Source organism: Nicotiana tabacum, chromosome 24, assembly GCF_000715075.1.
Source record: "Nicotiana tabacum cultivar K326 chromosome 24, ASM71507v2, whole genome shotgun sequence".
In the NCBI taxonomy this organism is placed as follows: Eukaryota; Viridiplantae; Streptophyta; class Magnoliopsida; order Solanales; family Solanaceae; genus Nicotiana; species Nicotiana tabacum.
In genome coordinates this window covers 5,568,016-5,587,435 of record NC_134103.1, presented here as the reverse complement: position 1 = coordinate 5,587,435, position 19,420 = coordinate 5,568,016, and the positions used below count along the sequence as shown (strand labels likewise).

At 36.4% G+C, this 19,420-nt stretch overlaps 2 protein-coding genes across 2 annotated transcripts; both read right to left on the bottom strand.

The window, feature by feature from the left end:
- Positions 1 to 930: 930 nt before the first annotated feature.
- Positions 931 to 3,007, bottom strand: LOC107761700 (heavy metal-associated isoprenylated plant protein 8-like). The gene is made up of 5 exons (XM_075247310.1): positions 2,999 to 3,007; positions 2,717 to 2,903; positions 2,148 to 2,338; positions 1,897 to 1,984; positions 931 to 1,226 (listed from the first exon to the last, which is right to left on the bottom strand). The coding sequence occupies exons 1-5, from the start codon at positions 3,005 to 3,007 to the stop codon at positions 931 to 933; spliced, it is 771 nt and encodes a 256-aa protein (XP_075103411.1).
- A 1,142-nt stretch (positions 3,008 to 4,149) lies between these two features.
- On the bottom strand, positions 4,150 to 5,974 carry LOC107821700 (universal stress protein A-like protein). Its single transcript, XM_075248478.1, has 4 exons — positions 5,688 to 5,974; positions 5,489 to 5,580; positions 4,490 to 4,608; positions 4,150 to 4,344 (listed from the first exon to the last, which is right to left on the bottom strand). The coding sequence occupies exons 1-4, from the start codon at positions 5,893 to 5,895 to the stop codon at positions 4,266 to 4,268; spliced, it is 498 nt and encodes a 165-aa protein (XP_075104579.1). The 5' UTR covers positions 5,896 to 5,974; the 3' UTR covers positions 4,150 to 4,265.
- Between the last annotated feature and the right edge of the window lie 13,446 nt (positions 5,975 to 19,420).

Below are 19,420 nucleotides of genomic sequence, written 5' to 3'. Positions count from 1 at the left end.
TCAGTAGTTTTTCGTTAGCTTTGAACATTCATATCTTGTCTCCAGCCAGATAGATACTCTCCTTGCCTACACATTTCCTTTTATCAACTAACATTGAGATATTTAATCGACCATATAAGTCAATTACACGATGATTCTTATTAGCACGCCTTATGTCATGCTCCTCAAGTAGGGCATGATATGAATCTGTTGCTTAGTTTTGACTGCAATGTAGCACCTCTGATATAGTTTTCGTCCTTGCATTATTTTTCTGATAAAGCTAACAGCAGCTCACCTTAGAGCATTGAGGTTAAAAAATGAACATAGTGTGCAGAGTTCAGTCTTATAGAACTTGAAAATTCAGCTACCTAATCTGTTATAAGTTTCTTTTTATTTTCTTTAAGAGCAAGTATCATTTTTTGTTTATAAGGCGACACTAATTAGTTAGGATTATAAGTTTTAGTCATGTTGGTAAGTTTACTTTAGATCCAATGCTTGCTAGGAGCTTTTTGTTCTTGTCGGAGACTTATACGCTACTAGAAAATGTGGAAAATTTCTAGTATTATTTTGTAATATTGGACTGAGTTTAAATAGAGCAATATAGATGGTGAAGATTCATTTAACCAATCCCAGCACCCCTGGCATAAATACATAATAGCTGTAGTAAGTACTCCACTCTTATGCAAGATTACTCGTAAATACCATTTGAACGACATGACATCTGTCGGTATATCCAATCAGACCTCTTTATAACAACCATTCACTATAAAAGCCAAGTTTTTTTTGGAACTGATTTTTATGTTATGTTATAATATATGTCCTCTATAACAACACTTTACTATAACAGCTAGCCATAAAATAGAACAAACGAGAATGTTATAGAGAGGTTTGACTGTACAAGTTAAACTCAGTGTAAAATGGTGTGAAACTTCATCACAAGTTCATACAAGATCACAAGATGGAGCAAGAATTAGGATTCTCATCACTAAAAAGCTGAGGGGCATAAACAAGCTGAGGTGGATAAGGATATTCATGCTTACAGGAGCAATCTTTTTTAATATCAGAAGCCTTATTTTTATCAGATTCTGACTTTTCACTTTTCTGTTCTTTGTCAATTTTACTGGACTTGACAATCTCAGCATGTTTCCCTGCTCTTTTGCTGATGAATTCTACCAATTTTTGAGGATCCATTGATCCTTTAACTTTCACAAGGTTGTTCTTCATATCTGGATCCACAGTTTGAACTCCTACTCATTCATCATCCACAGCAAATAACAAGATTTTAAGTCGAACTTAACGACATGGTGTAAAAGATATTCACACAGCCAAGCCATGCATAGATAATTACAGGTAACTCCCTCCACGGAAATGATAAAATTTTATGTCAAACGTAACGACACGGTGTAAAAGATATTCACACGACCAAGCTACTCATATGATAATTATATGTAAATCTCTATAATAAGCATTAATTTGTAACTTCATATAAGAGCAAACTTGCTATAATAAGTTAAACTATATTGAATCTTTATACGGTCAGTGTATGTATCATAAATCTAATGATCAATTGCTTTGCTTTAAAAATTAAGAGTGAGAGTTTCTCTTCTCATGTTGCAAGCTACTTTTTTTAAGATTCAAAATTTTCCATCTAAATAACTAGGATACTAGTGACACTCAAAAAGGCCTTGTCATAAACTAGTATGGTAAAAAATTATTTAGAAAAGTGGAGTATTTTGGTTCAATTTTCACTTCTAAAAAAATTGGGAAACAATGCCTAATTCAATGGAAATAATGCACAAAATGGAAAAGAGGAAGAATTAATTTAAACAACTATCTTTTCTACAACAACTACGGTTCACTCCCGAACAAGTTGTAATCTGCTATATTAGCATATATAATTATGAGGGAATAATATACCTGGCATTTTGTGAATGCACTGCTTGACATCTTTGGCACATCCTTCACAGTGTAAGTATAATTTCAGAATTACTTCAACCACCTTAGGCTGCATTCCAAGAAAAAGGGACAAAACATAAATTAGTAAATGAAAAAAGATGATAAAGATTTTAGTTATTAGAATTGAAAAATGAAAATACCTTATTATTAAATATTAATAAATAAGGAATAAGAGAATGGCTTGAAAAAATCTGTTTAATTAAAAAAATTACAGAGTTAAATTCCACCTCTTGATTTATTTCCTTCTTCTCTTCTTTCTTCTTAGGTGGAATTATTGGAGATATTAATTCCACATGTTTACCACTCTTCTTTGTCAGTCTCTCTGCCACCTTCAAAGGATCTGCCTTTTTCCCTTTCACCACCACCTTATGGTTCTTTTCATCAACCTCAATCTCCTCCACACCTAAATTTGAGAGAAAAAAAAATTATCACCTAAATTTGAGATAGAAAAACATTATATTATACTCCAAAAGATTGAATATATAATAAAAAAATTCAAGATATAATAAAACATGAATTATGCACTTTAAGGGTGTTGTTTAACGGTCAATAATTGTGTGAAAAATCATAAAATGTCAGAGTTTAAATTTCAATAGAGACAAAAAAATTCTACGTGATTCTCTCAAACTGCTTAAATCTTTCTTCCTAAACATTTGTGGATAGAGTTACTCAATATCTATACTGCTAAGATGTAACGAATAGACTAATATAGGTGTGCACAAACTGAATCAAACACTATAAAAGAAATGTTCTAAAATAAAATGGTTTGGGAAAACTATACCATCAAAGCCTCTAAGGGATTTAAGCACTTCTTGTTTACAACCTTGACAATGAATATAAACACCCAATATGATAATAACCCCTTTTGAATTATTCTTATTTTCTTCATTTGTGCTCTTCTTCTCTTCCATTTTATTGCCATTGTTGCATTCTTTGTTGTTTTCCTGTTGATTCATTTGCTGTTTTCCCTGCAATTTTCATTTTTCTTTAATTAGTACCAAAGAAATTGCATATAAGATTCAGATAAATATTATATATGTCTCTAAAATTGCCCAGAAAATACCTTTCCCATTTCTCTGTCTTTTGATGAGAAAAAAAAAAACAGTTTAAGTCCTGTGCATGTAAATTCAGTTATTTATAGCTACAAATCACCTTCTTATAGAAAGTTTATAATGTACAAGCCAAATCCAAATTTTGTTGCTTCTGATATAGACGCTAGTGATTTATTTTTATTTTTATTAAATCATGGATTGAACTGAAATAGAATGAATAATAATACGAGTTACTTTCCAAAATAGAATTATGATAATCATTGGAGTAATAAAGGTAACGGTTATTACAGAAAAAGGATATTGTTGAATGAGTATAGGAGATTATTGTATAATTTATTTGGTTTAGGAATATTGTTTAAGAAATAATATTAAGAAATCAAGGCAAGAAATAATATCTAAATGGAAATTTTATGGTTAAATGTTTCATGCTAGCTTTCTTTTCATAATGAACAAGCGTTACAAAGCTTATTAATTTTGCTTTTGGAATTACATGTACCTAGAAGAGAGAAAAATAAAAAGGAAAATATTCATAATTCATTTTTATGCCTTTTTTACTTGATATCTTTAGTTAATCATATCTGCTCAAGTTAACAGCATTTGCAAAACACATAATTAAGACACGAGAGTTGATAATGTTATATGAGTTTTGGAGGAGATTGAGCAGTGACATTTCTATACTCTCTATATCTATTTTATAACGGTGGTGTCCGAACCAATTTACTCACATTTTAATAAAATAGTTACCACTAACACACATATCAGATAATTTTATTCGTCAAAACTTATTTCTTATATACTATTATTATGAAAAAAATGTTAATATTAGCTTTTAAGGCATCCTTTAAACACACATTTTAATAATAGAAGTTATTAATAATAAGAGTAGTTATTTGAATCCATCCATCAGAACGTAATTCAAAGCTTTATGGTCTCGAATCTATTTCTATTTACCTTTTGATGGGAAACTTCAAATGTTAGATTGATTTTGCTAATTGAGACAAATGTTTTTCATACTAATGATTTATTTTTTACAAGATCACATAATAACAGATGGTCCTTCACAAGATCAAACATATAAGACATTACGCAACCTTCTTAAAGCGAAGAATTTAAACTTTATGGATTCTAATTTCTATAATAACTACTTAAAAGAGCTAAAAACTAATCTCTAAATTTAAAATTTATACATATTTCGTAAATTTCTTCGTAGCACAAATACAGGATTTCGGACAAATCTAATAGTAATTTCCTTCTAGCTCCGCCCCTGCCTCCTTTCTTTCACGACGTCCTCCTCACAACAAGTACCGGACACTTGGCATTGTGAACACAGTAGTTGCTAACACTTCCCAGAAATGCCCTGTTTTACATATGTTTAAAAAGAAAAACAACATTATTTCTCAATTTACAAAATAAAATAAATATTTTGTCAAGCTCAATAAAGCTAAATCTTATACATTTTTAAGATGTCCAGAGTCTGAAATGCAGCAAATTCAAAAACTGACCTTTGTATAGCACCCTTGTTATGGCTACCTAACACAAGCAAATTTACATGAAGCTTCTCAGCTGCTTCACATATAGTTTCCTTTGGATCTCCCACTTGTGTCATTGTCTCTGCAACTATCTGCACATATCAATTTTGCAATACTAAAGCTTGTGTATATACTTGAATAACAAGCACCACTATCAGGACCGAGGTAGGGTATTCTTTACGGGTTCGACCTAACTTGATAAGTTTTACCGTAAAACTTGTATTCGTATTAGAAAATCTATTAAATTTGTATTAATATATAATTACGAACCCAATAACTAAAATATATTATAGATTCGATGTCTAAGTTCAGAACCCACAAACTTTAAATCCTAACTCCGTTGTATTAAACCAGTTCTTATTCTGAAGTTTAACTTCAAGGCTACTTAAAATAATTACTACAGTAAAACTTTTGTACAACAATAAAGGGGTGTCCGTATTCCGATACATAAGGTATCGGCAGTCCGATACATAAAGTATCTTGTATTCATGCAGGGTTCGAGAAAGGATCAGCACCCCAAGGGTATCATGTAGACCATTTACCCTAATAGAAGCATTAGTGGCTTCTTCCACGGCTTGAACTCGTGATCTATAGGTCACACAGAGTTTGTTGTTGCTCCAAGACTCCCTTCAAATGACTAATTTGAGTAGTTTTCAAAGTTTAATTAGACTTACAATTTTAGTTATTGTTTAAAAAGTATATAAAAACGTAGAAATTACACTAAAAGTTCGGATTGAAACTTTTCTTATTTATTATAACATCCAAAAAATATCCGGAATAAATAAAACTATTATAGAGAGATTTTACGATGCATATAACTATGTAGAAAAAGTTGGGATTAGTAAGGTAAACCTGCTGCAATAAGTTAATCAAAGTTTAAAAGTTACACCATTAGTGTGTGTAAGTTAAATATTCTACTCTTACTTATAGCCTGAACAATGCAAGTAAAACTACAAGACTTGATTCAAATACCCCATGTTGACCACAAACATCCTTAGCTTTCTTCAGCAGAGCATTGGTTACTTTCCTTTGATTTTCTTGTATACTTGTTATTAGTTCTGGTGCTGCAAACAACCATATGCAAAATCAAAATCAAACGACAAAGAGGAAAAGAACATAAAATTAATCATCTTAATAAAGAAAAAAAAGAAAATTTAATTAATAAACTTACAGGTAACACCAAAAGAAGAAGCATAGATATAGCTATAATCAGCAATAGGTTGGCCAGTGAATAACAGAATCTCTGAATTCAGCAAAGAATTGTAAAGATGGTTAAGTGCCCATTCTAATGCATAGAAACTGCACTCACTTTCGTCAATTGCTACCATCACTTTCTTCTTTTTCTCCTCTCTAACAGTACTTCTTCCACCTTCTTCCATTTCTATTATTTACTCTAATACCACCTCAACAAAATCTCCTCCTTATAATTATTTACTTAAATATGGTATATGTATTCTTCTCAAACCATCTATCTTATTTATATGCAAAAAGAAGTTTATCATATTTCATTGCCACGTGGTGGTCAGAGCTGTGTTCCTTGTCTTGTCATTTGCCACGTAGGGATGAGCAATAATATTATGCAGATATGGCCCTTGTCCTTTTCCAGTAATACAGCAGCTTTTTGAAACTTGATTAAGATTTTAGGATATTTTTCAGTAATGTGTTCTACGGGAGATTGTTGTTGCCACGTTGATTCTTATCTTCAGCTTTTTTTTTCCTTCTCTCTTTTTGTAATTATCTTCGGATTTTTTGGTAGGTCTTGTATGTACACGTTTGTTCGGCTGCTCAGTGATATTGTCCGCTCTAGGTCTAGGTCTTTACGGATTTATGTGATATCCTAAGCGAATTTTATATCGATAAAATACGGAAAAAATATTGGGTATATAAGTAGACATGTTTTAGACTCTAGTAATACATTTTAAACCCGTGAGAGCCTAGCTAGGTCCAGAATGAATAATATCACTAGCGGGCTGGGATGTTACAGATGGTATCAGTAATCTTACCGCAATTTGTATTTTCATAACCTACATGGTTTATACATTATTTTAAAAATAAAATATATTAACGAATATTTGAAATTGCATGTGGGACAAGTCCTTTACTTGATATAGTACTGAATAATTTACTTGAGATGTTTACATTTATTAAAAATGTTCTCACTATTGCTAGACTTGAGATATGATTACCTAGAATTGGATTACATGATTTGATTAGAACTGAAATGCCCTCTACTATTTTGAAAATGCTTTCATGTGAATATTTACTGTTTACAAAGAAAAGTATAAATGAGAAGAGACCTTGAAGGATCCCGTAGCTAACGGCGGGTTCGTTAGACCTGGTGCACCTTGTATTTACAGATTTCCGATTACAGTTATAACCCTCGCTAGTGGGAAGATAGAACTAGCATACAATTATAGTTTTCCCTCGAGTAAGGACCTACAGTTATATTTGACTTCTTTTACGAAGGGGTCCACAGAGTGATACAGATTACATGATCCTTTCTTGGAAACCTCCCAAACATAAAGATTTGCTATGAGACAGTGTTTACCGTGTTTATTACCGATTTGTTAAATTGATTTATGTTACAGAAAGCACATGAATAGACTGATTATATTTATCGTTTTCGAGATGACATTTTATTTTTATGATAGTTTCTGATTATTATTATAAAGACATGTTTACTGATTTGTCCCCATTAAAAACGGTTGTGGTTAAGTGTTATTACTCACTGAGCTAGCGACTCACCCCCCGCTATTTTTTTGTTACAGAGACAACAGTTGACGCGACCGATGATTTCGTTAATTAGAGTACACGAGTTGATAGCTCCTGGTGATCCCCACACTCGTTCGTATGGGCGAAGAGTTTTATTTATTTGCTATAATCTTTTCTTTTGAACTCTTAGAGCCATAGTTATCTTATTAGTGTCGTGAGTATTCATTTGTTAATATGGACTAGTTACTATTATTGCACTTTCTTTCCGTATTTTTTTAATTGGCTTTGGTTTTATTATGTTGAAGAGGTTGGTAATATTGGTGAAAACACGTTTGTGGTTAGTTGATGAAGATTATGACTGATTTAGGTGGATATTGGCCGGTTGTTATTCGTTTATGAGACAAGAAATATTTTGGATAATCCAATAACAGGGAAAACTCTGTTCGATTTTCTATAAAATACCGATAAGGCGTACTTGGGAGCACTTGCTCCTATGCGCCGGTCACGGTCCTAAATTGGGGTCGTGACAAAGATGGTATCAGAGCCACTCCACGTGCAACTTTGAATGGTTGTGGGACAAACCTCAGCGAGGCTAAGTCCCTAAGGGGGTGTCACGACCCAAAATCCAACTAGTCGTGATGGCACCTAACCTCACCCGCTAGGTAAGCCAAATAACAACAATCCGATTCAAAGGAGATTTATTTGAGAACTAAAGATAATATAACTGACTTTATTACACTTCCCAGGGAATGGTAGTACAAATCATGAGCTTATAAGATTTAGAATTTACAAAGCTGGTATGAAATAAAATACATCATCTGTTTGAAATATACATGAACAGAATAATAAATCTAAAGCTACCAAGAACAAGAGGCAGCTATGACCGAATCGTAGGTACATCTTCAATGCCAGATCCCGTCATACACATCAACATCAACATCTGAAATCTGCACGCAAGGTGCACAAGTGTAGTATAAGTACAACCGACCTCATGTACTCAATAAGTAATAAACCTAACATTAGATTGAAAGTAGTGACGAGCTTGGACAACAGTCAGAGTCCAACATCAACAATCAGGAAAACAACTCAAAACAATATAAATAAAAAAATTACAAGTAATAACTCAAGATGATGCTCCGCTCATTAAAATTTCGGAAAAATAGGCATGTTTTTCAAAGATGATAGTAAAACTCAATTCATTTCACCAAATCACCAAAATATGAGTGAATTTGAAAACTGTGATTTTTTCCAAAAATTTTCTTCCACAATAAGAAATTTCATTATCAAATGGCATGAGAAAAGTACATCTCTATGCCTACATGTCAATGTACATGCCAATGCAATGCAACATAGTGATAAAATCATATGCATGCTCTTTGAGTAGAATACTAGGACTTTGGTTCCAAATGAAATGGATGACCCAAGATTATGTTGAAATTTTTCTCAAATATCTCAATTCAAAGGTAGAAGAACAAGAGATAATTTTCTTGTACTAGTATTTTCTATCTTGGCTTTGTATTGCACTATTACTTTCTCAAAGCATTTTTCTTCTCAAGAATAATTCTCTTGATTTTTACATGACTTTACAATGTGTAAGATCTATATCACCCTAATTCTTAATTAGGACTCCCACATATATATACACATAATTTTCATTGGAAAATACAAATCACATGCTTTATGGTAAATATTTAAAAAACATGTAACTAATTTATGGAATTCAATTCTAAATTGAATTCTACAACTTAGTCATACTTTTAAAATAAAAATATGTAATTTCAGCATGCTCAATCACTCAGTCGTCCCAATCACTCATTCCTCACAGTCACTCAATCCTCTCAATCACTCGGCACTCACACTTAGTAGGTACCTGCGCTTACTATGAGTGTGCAGACTCCGGAGGGGCGGATCCAACCCAAGCGCTATAATAATCCAATCATGGCATGAATCAATAAAACATGCTGCGACGTACATCCCGATCCCATAAATATTCTCATAATCAGGCCCTCGGCCTCACTCAGTCATCAATCTCTCCAGTCTCTCGGGCTAAAACATACCATGAAAATCAGCCCAAAAATGATGATATAATGTGTCAATGAATAGCAATAGAGACTAACATATGATATGAAATGAATGAATATGACTGAGTATAAAATTACAATTTAAACATATAACTCAACATCAGATATGACCTCAGTGGGTCCCAACAAGATAAGCATATGTAACGACCTGACCGGTCATTTTGAGAGTACTAGCCCCGAACCCCTATTTATTCCTCTCTCTATTTTATTTTGTGGTTACGTAACTTGCAGGGAGGATTTACTTTTTGGTTTCGGAGTGAAATGAGATACATATTCCCTAAAATAGAAGTTTAAGTCGTATGAATTGACCATAATTTAAATTGTGTGAAGACGACTCTAGAATGGAGTTTTGACTGTTCCTATGGTTCCGTAGGGTAATTTTGGTCTTAGGAGCATGTTCGGATGTTGAATTGGAGGTACGTAGGTCATTTTAGCGTATATTGGTGAAAGTTCGAAAATTGGGTAATTTTTGGGAAGTTTGACCGGGAGTGGACTTTTTGATATCGGGGTCGGATTCCGATTCTAAAAGTTGGAGTAGGTCCGTAATGTCAATTATGACTTGTGTGAAAAATTTAAGGTCAATCGCACTTGATTTGATAGGTTTCAACGTCGGATGTAGAAGTTTGAAGTTTTAAAGTTCATTAGGCTTGAATCGATGTGCAATTCGTAATTTTTAGCATTGTTTGATGTGATCTAAAGGCTCGACTAAGTCCATATGATGTTTTAAGACTTGTTGGTAAGTTTGGTTGAGGTTTCCGGGGCCTCGGGTGGATTCTGGATGGTTAACAGATCAAATATGGATTTGTGAGAATGGCTGAAGGCACCAGTTCTGGTGTAATCACACCTGCGCAAGATTGACCGCATGTGCGAGCTCGTAGATGCGAGCATTTGGGTGCAGAAACGGAACTGGAGGAGATGGCATGTGGTTGCAGGTGCGGTGTGAAGGCCGCAGAAGCGGAGTCGCTTCTGCGAAAGAGTGATCGAAGAAGCGGACGAGTGCTTGGGAGGCCTATTCGCAGAAGCGGACGAGTTTGTGTAGATGCGCACCCGCAGAAGCGGGCTTTGAACCGCAGAAGCGAAAATTGGCAAGGAAGCTAGGACCGCAGGAGCGGACGGGGAGATCGCAGGAGCGAGGGAAACTGTAGAAGCGGATAAGTTGTCGCTTTTGCGATGCCGCAGATGCGGCTAAGTTTCCACAGAAGCAGAAATGCCGGACATAACACTTAAATACAAGGGTTCGCAATTTTGCTTCATTTTAAACATTTTGAGCTCGGGTCTTGGCGATTTTTGAGAGCATTTTCGAGGTATTTCTTGAGGTAAGTCTCTGGTACTCATTTTTGATCAATAACCTTATTTCCCCATTGATTTTCCCACCTAGTTTGTGTATATCTAAGGTGGAATTTGAGAGTTTGAGGCTAGAGATTTGGAGAGTTTGATTTGAGGGTCGAGTTGATGTCGGAATTTGGTAAAATTAGTATGGTTGGACTCGTGGTTGAATGAGTATTCGTATTTTGTGACTTTTACCCAATTCCGAGACGTGGGCCCGGGTAGACTTTTTGGGGCAATTTTTCGATTCTTTGCGAAAGTCGTAGATTTAATAATTAAATTAGTTTCTTATAGTTGTATTCATGGTATGTAATTTCTTTTTGGCTAGATTTGGGCCATTTGGAGTCGGAAAATCAAGGGAAAGACATCCTTATCGATTGATTGAGCGAGCTTTGAGGTAAGTGACTTGTCTAACCTTGTGTCGGGGAAATCCCCTTAGGATTTGGTACTGTTGTAACAATTCGTTATATGTGAGCGCCGTGTACGTGAGGTGATGAGTGCGTACACAGGCTAATTGTGGAAATCCCGGTTCTTGCTGAGTAAACTTCTTTTAAATTCCTTAACTGAGTTGCCTTAGCATGTGTAGCTGTCATGTTTAGCCTAGTATCACATGTCTACGTGTCTTAACCTTTACTTGAAATTCATGCAACATGCTTAGTTAAATTACCTGTTTCCTTGATTATTGTATTCGGTCTTTAACTGTAGTATTCCTTGCCGTAAATTCGTTGTTCCATAATTTATGAGTTGCATATTTATTTTTGGGACTACGAGGCGGTACCTCAGGAGATCCCCCTGTTTGCTACTTTTGGGACTACGAGGCGGTACCTCAGGAGATCCCCCTGTTTGCATATTTACTTTTGGGATTACGAGGCGGTACCTTTATTTGTTGTGCTGTTACCTTTCTGAAATTTCTCGTTGTTCATTTCTCAGTCATTTCATTATATTATTATATTTTCTGCCTTGTTTCCTTTATTTCTAGTAGGGCCCTGACCTGACCTCGTCACTACTCTATCGAGGTTAGGCTTGCCACTTACTAGGTACCATTGTGGTGTACTCATACTACATTTCTGTACATCCTTTTGTGCAGATCCAGGTTCTTCCTACCAGGCCAGATACTAGTGAGATGGACCGTACACGGAGACTTCAAGGTATATCTACCAACGTTCACAAACCTCGGAGTCCCCCTCTATCTTTATTATGTAGTTTTCATCATTCTCTTTGGACTCTGATGTATAGGGACACTTAGTATTTTCTCTTAGAAGCTTATGACTTATTCCTACCGGGTTTTGGGATTTGTAGTTATTTAAATCGTTCTTGTTTATATTTCATATGTTGAGATTTGGGTTCAGCTTTATATTCAATTATCCCACAAATTATTAGGCCTACCTAATCTTAGAGACTAGGTGCCATCACGTCATCCTACGGAGGAAAACTGGGGTTGTGACAGCATATAGCCTAAACATGATTTCTAACATGAGTCATAGCTCAATTTGTTTAACACATGAAAATACATGGATAATGACAAGATTATTTGACTACACAGCTCCACAGAATCGATCGAGTCACAATTTCTACGGTGCACGCCCATACGCCCGTCATCTAGCATGTGCGTCACCCCCAAACCAATCACATAACACGTATAATCAGGGGTTCATACCCTCAGCTCCAAGTTTAAAAGTGTTACTTACCTCGAACAAGCCAAATCCAATGGCGAGCAAGCTAAACAATACTCCGAAAATTCCATTATGCGCGTATCAACCTTCGAACGCCTTCCTATCTCCTCAATTCAAAGCCAAACGATCCGAAACTAGTCAAACAACATGCAAATTAATAAAAATATACTCCAATGCTTAATATTTAACAATTTATAAAAATTCCCAACTCCGCTCGAAAAGTCAACCAAAAGTCAATAGTGGGGCACACGCCTCAGAATCCGACGAAAGTTACAAAATCCGAAAACCCATTCAATTACGCGTCCAACCATACTAATTTACTAAAATCCGACTCTGAATCGATGTTCAAAATTCGAAAATTCATTTTATGGAATTATAAAAAATTCCTCCGATTTCTCTTGAAAAATCAATAATCATACGCCGAAAATGAAGAATACTTTATGAAATATAATCATAAACGAGTCAAGAATACTTAACCCAATCCATGTGGTGAAACTCATCTCCAAAGTCGTCCAAACCGAGCTCCAAAATCCGAAAAATGCGAATAAAACGACCAAAAACCTGAAATATAGCTTCTGCCCAGGTATTTACTCTTCGCGATCGCGGAAAATGCTTCATGATCGCTAAGCACAAATTTTTCTCAACTCAAAATTGCCCTTCGCGATAGCGTGAAACCAATCGCGAACGCGAAGAACAAGCTGCCCAACGCTTCCAGACAGCCTCTAGTATAATGGTGATAACTTTTTGTACAGAACCCCAAATGATAAATGGTTTGACATTTTGAAGACTAAACACCAAGGGCTACAACTTTCATGTTTGGATCATCTCCAACTTTGTAACGATCCGACCGGTCGTTTTGAAAATTTACGCTCCTTTCAACTATTTGAAGTCTTGAATAGCTTCCTATGATGTGTTATGACATGTGTGAATCATCGGTTTTGGTTTTCAGCTATTTCAGAATTTCGTTGGAAGGATGAAGTTCATGTTTGAAGCTTTAAGTTGGAAGAGTTGACCAAGTTTGACTTTTTAGTATTCGACCTCGAATCGGAGTTTTGATGATTCCGTTAGGTCCGGATGGTGATTTTGGACTCGGGCGTATGCCCGGAATTTCACTTGGATATTTCTAGAAGGTTTCGGCTCTAATCGGTGAAAGTTAAAAATTTAAAGGTTTAAGATGTTCATAAGTTTGACCGGAAGTTGACTTTGATGATATCGGGTTCGAATTTTGGTTTCGAAAATTTCAATAGCTTCGTTATGTCATTTGTGATTTGTACGCAAAATTTGGGTTCGTACCGGATTGATTTGATATGTTTCGACACGAGATTTGGAAGTTGAAAATTTAAAGTTCATTAAGTTTGAATTGTGGTACGATTCGTCGTTTTGATATTATTATGTGTGATTTGAGGCCTCGAGTAAGTCCGTATTATTTTATAGGACTTGTTGGTATATTCGGACGGGGTCTCGAGTGGCTCGGATGAGTTTCGGACGAGGTTCAGATCATTTCGTCTCATGTTGCAATTGGCTAAGGCTGCTAGTTCTGGTGTGGTCGCACCTGCGAACCACCGGGTGCAGGTGCGATGGTCGCAGGTGCAAGGAATGATGCGCAGAAACGGAACTGGAGGCTGCCACTGGGGTCGCAGAAGGGAGAAAAATGGCGCACCTGCGTCATCGCAGGTGCGATTATCTGGAGCGCAGGCGTGGAGAGCTTCGCAGAAGCGGACCTTGGTCTCGCACTTGAGATTGCGCAGAAGCAGAAATTCTTCTGCAGGTGCGAGGGGTACTGGACCAGCCGTTTCCGCAGAAGAGGGCTTCACGTCGCAGAAGCGGCTCAGTTATTCGCAGAAACGAAGAGGCCTCGACAGAAGATAAAATCGTGGGTCATGAGGTTTTTCCTCATTTTTGGATTTTGGAGCTCGGTTTGGGCAACCTTGGAGAGGATATTTTCTACAGGACTTGGGATAAGTATTCTTGACTCACTTGTGATTATATTTTCTGAATTAATCTTCGTTTTCGGCGTTGGATTATTGATTTTTAAAGAGAAATTGGAAGAATTTTCTATAATTCCATAAAATGAATTTTTGAGTTTTGAACATCGATTCAGAGTCGGATTTGAGTGAAATTAGTATGGCTGGACTTGAAATTGAATGGTTTGTTGGATTTTGTGAGTTTTGTTGGGTTCCGAGAAGTGGGCCCCATTGTTGACTTTTGGTTGACAGTTCGAGCAAAGTTGAAATTTTTTATAAATTGTTAAATTGTATGCATTGGAGTATATTTTGATTAATTTGCATATTGTTTGACTAGTTTCGGATCGTTAGCTTTGAATTGAGGAGATAGGAAGGCATTTGGAGGTTGATACGCGCAGAGTGAAATTTTATGGAGCATTGTTTAGCGTGCTCGGTATTGGATGTGGCTTGTTCGAGGTAAGTAACACTTCAAAACATGGAGCTGAGGGTATGAACCCTGATTATACGTGTTATATGATTTGTTTGGAGGTGACGCACATGCTAGGTGACGGGCGTGTGGGCGTGCACCGTAGAAATTGTGGCGTAATTGATTATGTGGAATTGTGTAGTCAAATAACCTTGGCATTATCCATGTACTTTCATGTATTAAAGAAATTGAGCTGAGAATCATGTTAAAAATCATGTTGAAGCTATATGCAAGTATTATTGAGACCTAGAGAGGTCGTATTGCTGTTGAATTATTTGTTTAAATTGTAATTTCATACTCAATCATGTTCATTCATTTCATATCATATCTCAGTCTCTGTTGCTATTTATTGATACATCACATCATCATTTTTGGGCTGATTTTCATGACATTTTTGAGCCCCAGAAACTAGAGAGATTGATGACTCAGTGAGGCCGAGGGCCTGATTGTGAGGATATTTATGAGATCGGGTTGCACGCCGCAGTAGGCCATATTGGCTTTATATATATATCGGGATGCACGCCGCAGCAGGCCTTATAGGCTTTATTATTATGGGATCGGACTGCACGCCACAACAGGCCAGATTGGCTTATTATAGCGCTTGGGCTGAAGGAGCCCCTCCAGAGTCTACACACCCCCAATGAGCGCAGGTACCTACTGAGTGCGAGTGCCGAGTGATTTGGGAGGATTGAGTGACTGAGGCATGAGTGACTGTGAGTATTGAGTGACTGGGAGGATTGAGTGAATTGATACTCTGAGAGTATGCATATAGTTTTATCAATGTGTTGTATTGCATTTGACATGCACACTTGACATAGATGCATCGAGATGCATTTTTCCTCATGCCATTTGATAATAAAATTTCTTATTGTGGAAGAAATGTTTTGGGAACAATTACAATTTTCAAAATTTCTCATATTTCGGTGATTTTGACAAAAGATTTGAGTTTTACTGTTATACTTGAAAAGCAAATGTCTATTATCTAGAACTGTGAACGAGCTGAGCACTTTATTGTTGAGTTACTACTTGTGTTACTTTCATTATATGGTTATGAACTATTGCTGATTATTGGTGTTGGACTCTGACCTTTGTCGCAGCTCGTCACTACTTTCAACCTAAGGTTAGGTTTGTTACTTATTGAGTAAATGGGGTTGGTTGTACTTATAGTACACTTCTGCACCTTGCGTGAAGATTTTGGGATGCTGATGTTGTTGTGTATGGCGGGAGCTAGCATTGAGGATGTACCTGCGATCCGGTCACAACTGCCTCTTGTTCTTGGTAGCTTTAGTATTATTAATCTGTTCATATATATTTCAAATAGATGATGTATTTTTATTTCACACCAGCTTTGTAAATTCTGAATCTTAAAAGCTCATGATTTGTACTACCAATTCTTGGGAAGTGTATAAAGGTTTAGTTATTTTATTATTTATTTATCACATTTAATTGGATTGTTGTTAATGGGCTTACCTAATGGGTTGGGTTAGGTTCCATCACGACTAGTTGGATTTTAGGTCGTGACAAATTGGTATCAGATCTCTAGGTTCATACGTTATACGAGTCATGAGCAAGTGCCTAGTAGAGTCTTGCGGATCAGTATGATGATGTCTATACTTATCTTTGAGAGGTTACAAGGCATTTAGGATAAAACGTCTCATTTTTTCTTTCCTTATCGTACGACATTGATTCAGCTTGAAGCTTATATCTTTGAATTTCATTCCACTCACTCATATGCGTATGTGAGCACTTGGTATCAACTGTGCATCAAAGACTTGTGATTCTATAAATGAGGTATGAGATGTGTTTTCTATGTTTTGGTGATGGGCCGTCTGGAGGACTTGAGGCTAGGTTCAGACCGCAGCTGAGGCTCGGTAGTTTCATTGGTGTGAGTATATGCTTTTGGACTTATATGTCCGATAGTGTCCTTATGAGTGGAATTTGTGGCTCGATGAACGGTTAAATGGCTATATGATGAGTATGATGTGATTGCGGGATGTGTTCAGATAGTTTGAATGTGAAAGAGTTTGCTTGAGATATAAAAAGGGCTATTGGGTGCTTGATGTATGCCTCAATTTGACGTATAGTCTCGAGTTATGGGTGTGTTGAAGGATCTTTCATGTTGTGTAATTGTGGAGCGAGGTAGATTTTTCATGTCTTGTTGATGAATTCAAACTCAGGAAGGTTAAGTGATTACGTAGTAGTTGTGGCTGTAACATGTATAGAAAGATGCCTGTTTGAGGCTAGGTAGGCGGGTTATTACCTGCGTGGTAATTTACGGATGTGTGATCCGTATAATATTGTGTGGAGGGTTTCTTTTCTACCAGCAGGGTATATGTGTTGAGATTTGAGTTTGGATTGGTTGAGAAAGTTGACCTGACCGTCAAGAGAATGAAGGCTAGCTTAGGAGATGATTTGAGGTATTATATGGTTTGTGTTGCATGAGCTTGTGAAGAATTTGGTTGACTATCACTGCGGTAGTACGCCAATAATAGAGTATGGGTATTGAGAGTCACCAAATGTTTATTCTATGGCTTTGTGCCAAGTGGGGGAGCCTGCAACTAACGATTTGACTTCCTGGTTATGTGTTAAATTCTAGATTTGGGTCTGAGGCATAATTCACTACTAGAAATTCGGCAAAAACCGATCGCGGTCTACCGCCCAATTTTGGTCGGTCAAAAATTCAGCCAAAAAACCGACCAAAGTCGGTCGGTTTTTTAAAATATTTTATTTTTTAATTTGTTTTACGAAACCGACCAACTTTGGTCGGTTTTTCATTTAAAATAAATTAAAATGAAAATTAAAAAAATCGACCGCAATCAGTAGGTTAATTCGGTCGATCATTTTAAAAAACCGACCGAATTCGGTCGATAATTTTATTTTTTAATAAAATCGATCGACATTGGTCGGTTATTTTCGTGCGAAAATACAATTAAAGAGTATAAATAAAATAAAAGATAGTCTTAAAACAAAATGCACCAATGGTCTAGTGGTAGAATAGTATCCTGCCATAGTACAGACCCCGGTTTCATTCCCAGATAGTGCACTTTTTAATTACATAATTAAAATACCGACCTGTCGGTTTTTTCGACAATTATTTTTTTTGAATTTAATTGACCGACCAAAGTTGGTCGGTAATTTCCGACCAACTTTGGTCGATATGCCCTTGTGTCCTTCAAAATACCGACCACACGTTAATGGTCGCATTTTGGACGGTTATTTGCCATTACCGACCTACTTTGTTCGATTTATTTGGACGATTTTTGCCGAATTTCTAGTAATGATTATGGATCCATTATGACTTTCGGAGGTTGAGATCGATGATGACTCGAGTAAGAAAATTCCTGGATACGGGTTATTTGCACTTTATGAGTATATAAAAATCATAGGGATGAGTGAGTTGTTATTTGTGAAAGATGTAGTGCGCACGAAGTATGTATTCGATCAATGGTGTTAAGGCATGGTTACTTCTTTGAGTGTAGTTTTGCTAATGGGTCACGTGTCTTTCGGCCCGTTTGTGCGGTGCAATTTAGATTTGAGCAGAGCGGATGACTCTCGAGAGGGTTCTAATAGATTCAAAATGTATATGTGATAATTCTGTATGACTATGGATTCTACATTTCAGTATAAGAAAGGAAAATGGAACAATTTTAAATTCACGAAAAGTATCTTCAGAGTGGGTGTCTCGGTTGTGGTACTTATGAGGATGCTTAAGAAGAATACAATGGCTTATGGGCCTTAGAGCGGTGTGGTTTTATGTTAGGATGTCTTGTAGTGAGCTTTGGGTAAGGATTGTGAGGTTCTGACAAAGAGAAGTATCAACTTGAAGGCAATTCGAAAGAAACTCGGAGGAAATGGGATGACTGGGTAGTAGGATGGTTTAATACGGTAATGGTATGCTCGGTTCCTTTAGTTCTTATGATGAGGTAAGGCTTTACAGGTGTTTTGTGGCAATACTCTTGGGTTTGGCGAACTTCGTGAATTAGTTGAGTTAGAGGAATTAAGCTCTGATAGCCTAGTTATGTACAAACAGATTTCAAAGTGTTCTCAATGATTTCTACCACGGATTGAGATGGATATTTCCTACCGGTGTGAGGCGCATGTTGTGTATTGTGATTTCTACTGGATGGGATCATGTGAAAGGTTCCTGGCCAATTGAGTATGTAGTGTGCTTGTGACTTAGAGTTAGTAAGGAGATTCTCGTGTTTTCATGTAATGGCCTAATAGAGGCGGCGCGTGGAGTGAGATTGGGATTTGCATGTGCAAGTATACGATTCAGTTTTGAAGGGATGGTCATGAATTCTTAAACAACATGGGCAGTTTTAGACGAATACTATTACTACTTGGTATTTCCAGAGATGGGTGCGCATTTCAAAAGGCGCACTGTGTTTTGACTTACGGATGTTTCGTTGGTATTGCGGTACTCACCTGGTTGATAGACTGCCGATATTAAAATATTTGCTATGTGGCACGGAAGAATTATGGAAGTATTCCTCGTGGGATGATCGTGCATGCGAGATGTATTAGACATTCGAGTGCTGGAGTTGGGATCTGTTATGGTGATTCATGTGTCCTGTGAATTTGGAGACTGGGAGTTCTCAGAATCATATTGTTTCGGGGTTGCGACCTGTTTGAGATTAGTATTTTATTTAAAATCGGTGGAGGCTCTAGTTGCATGAATTATT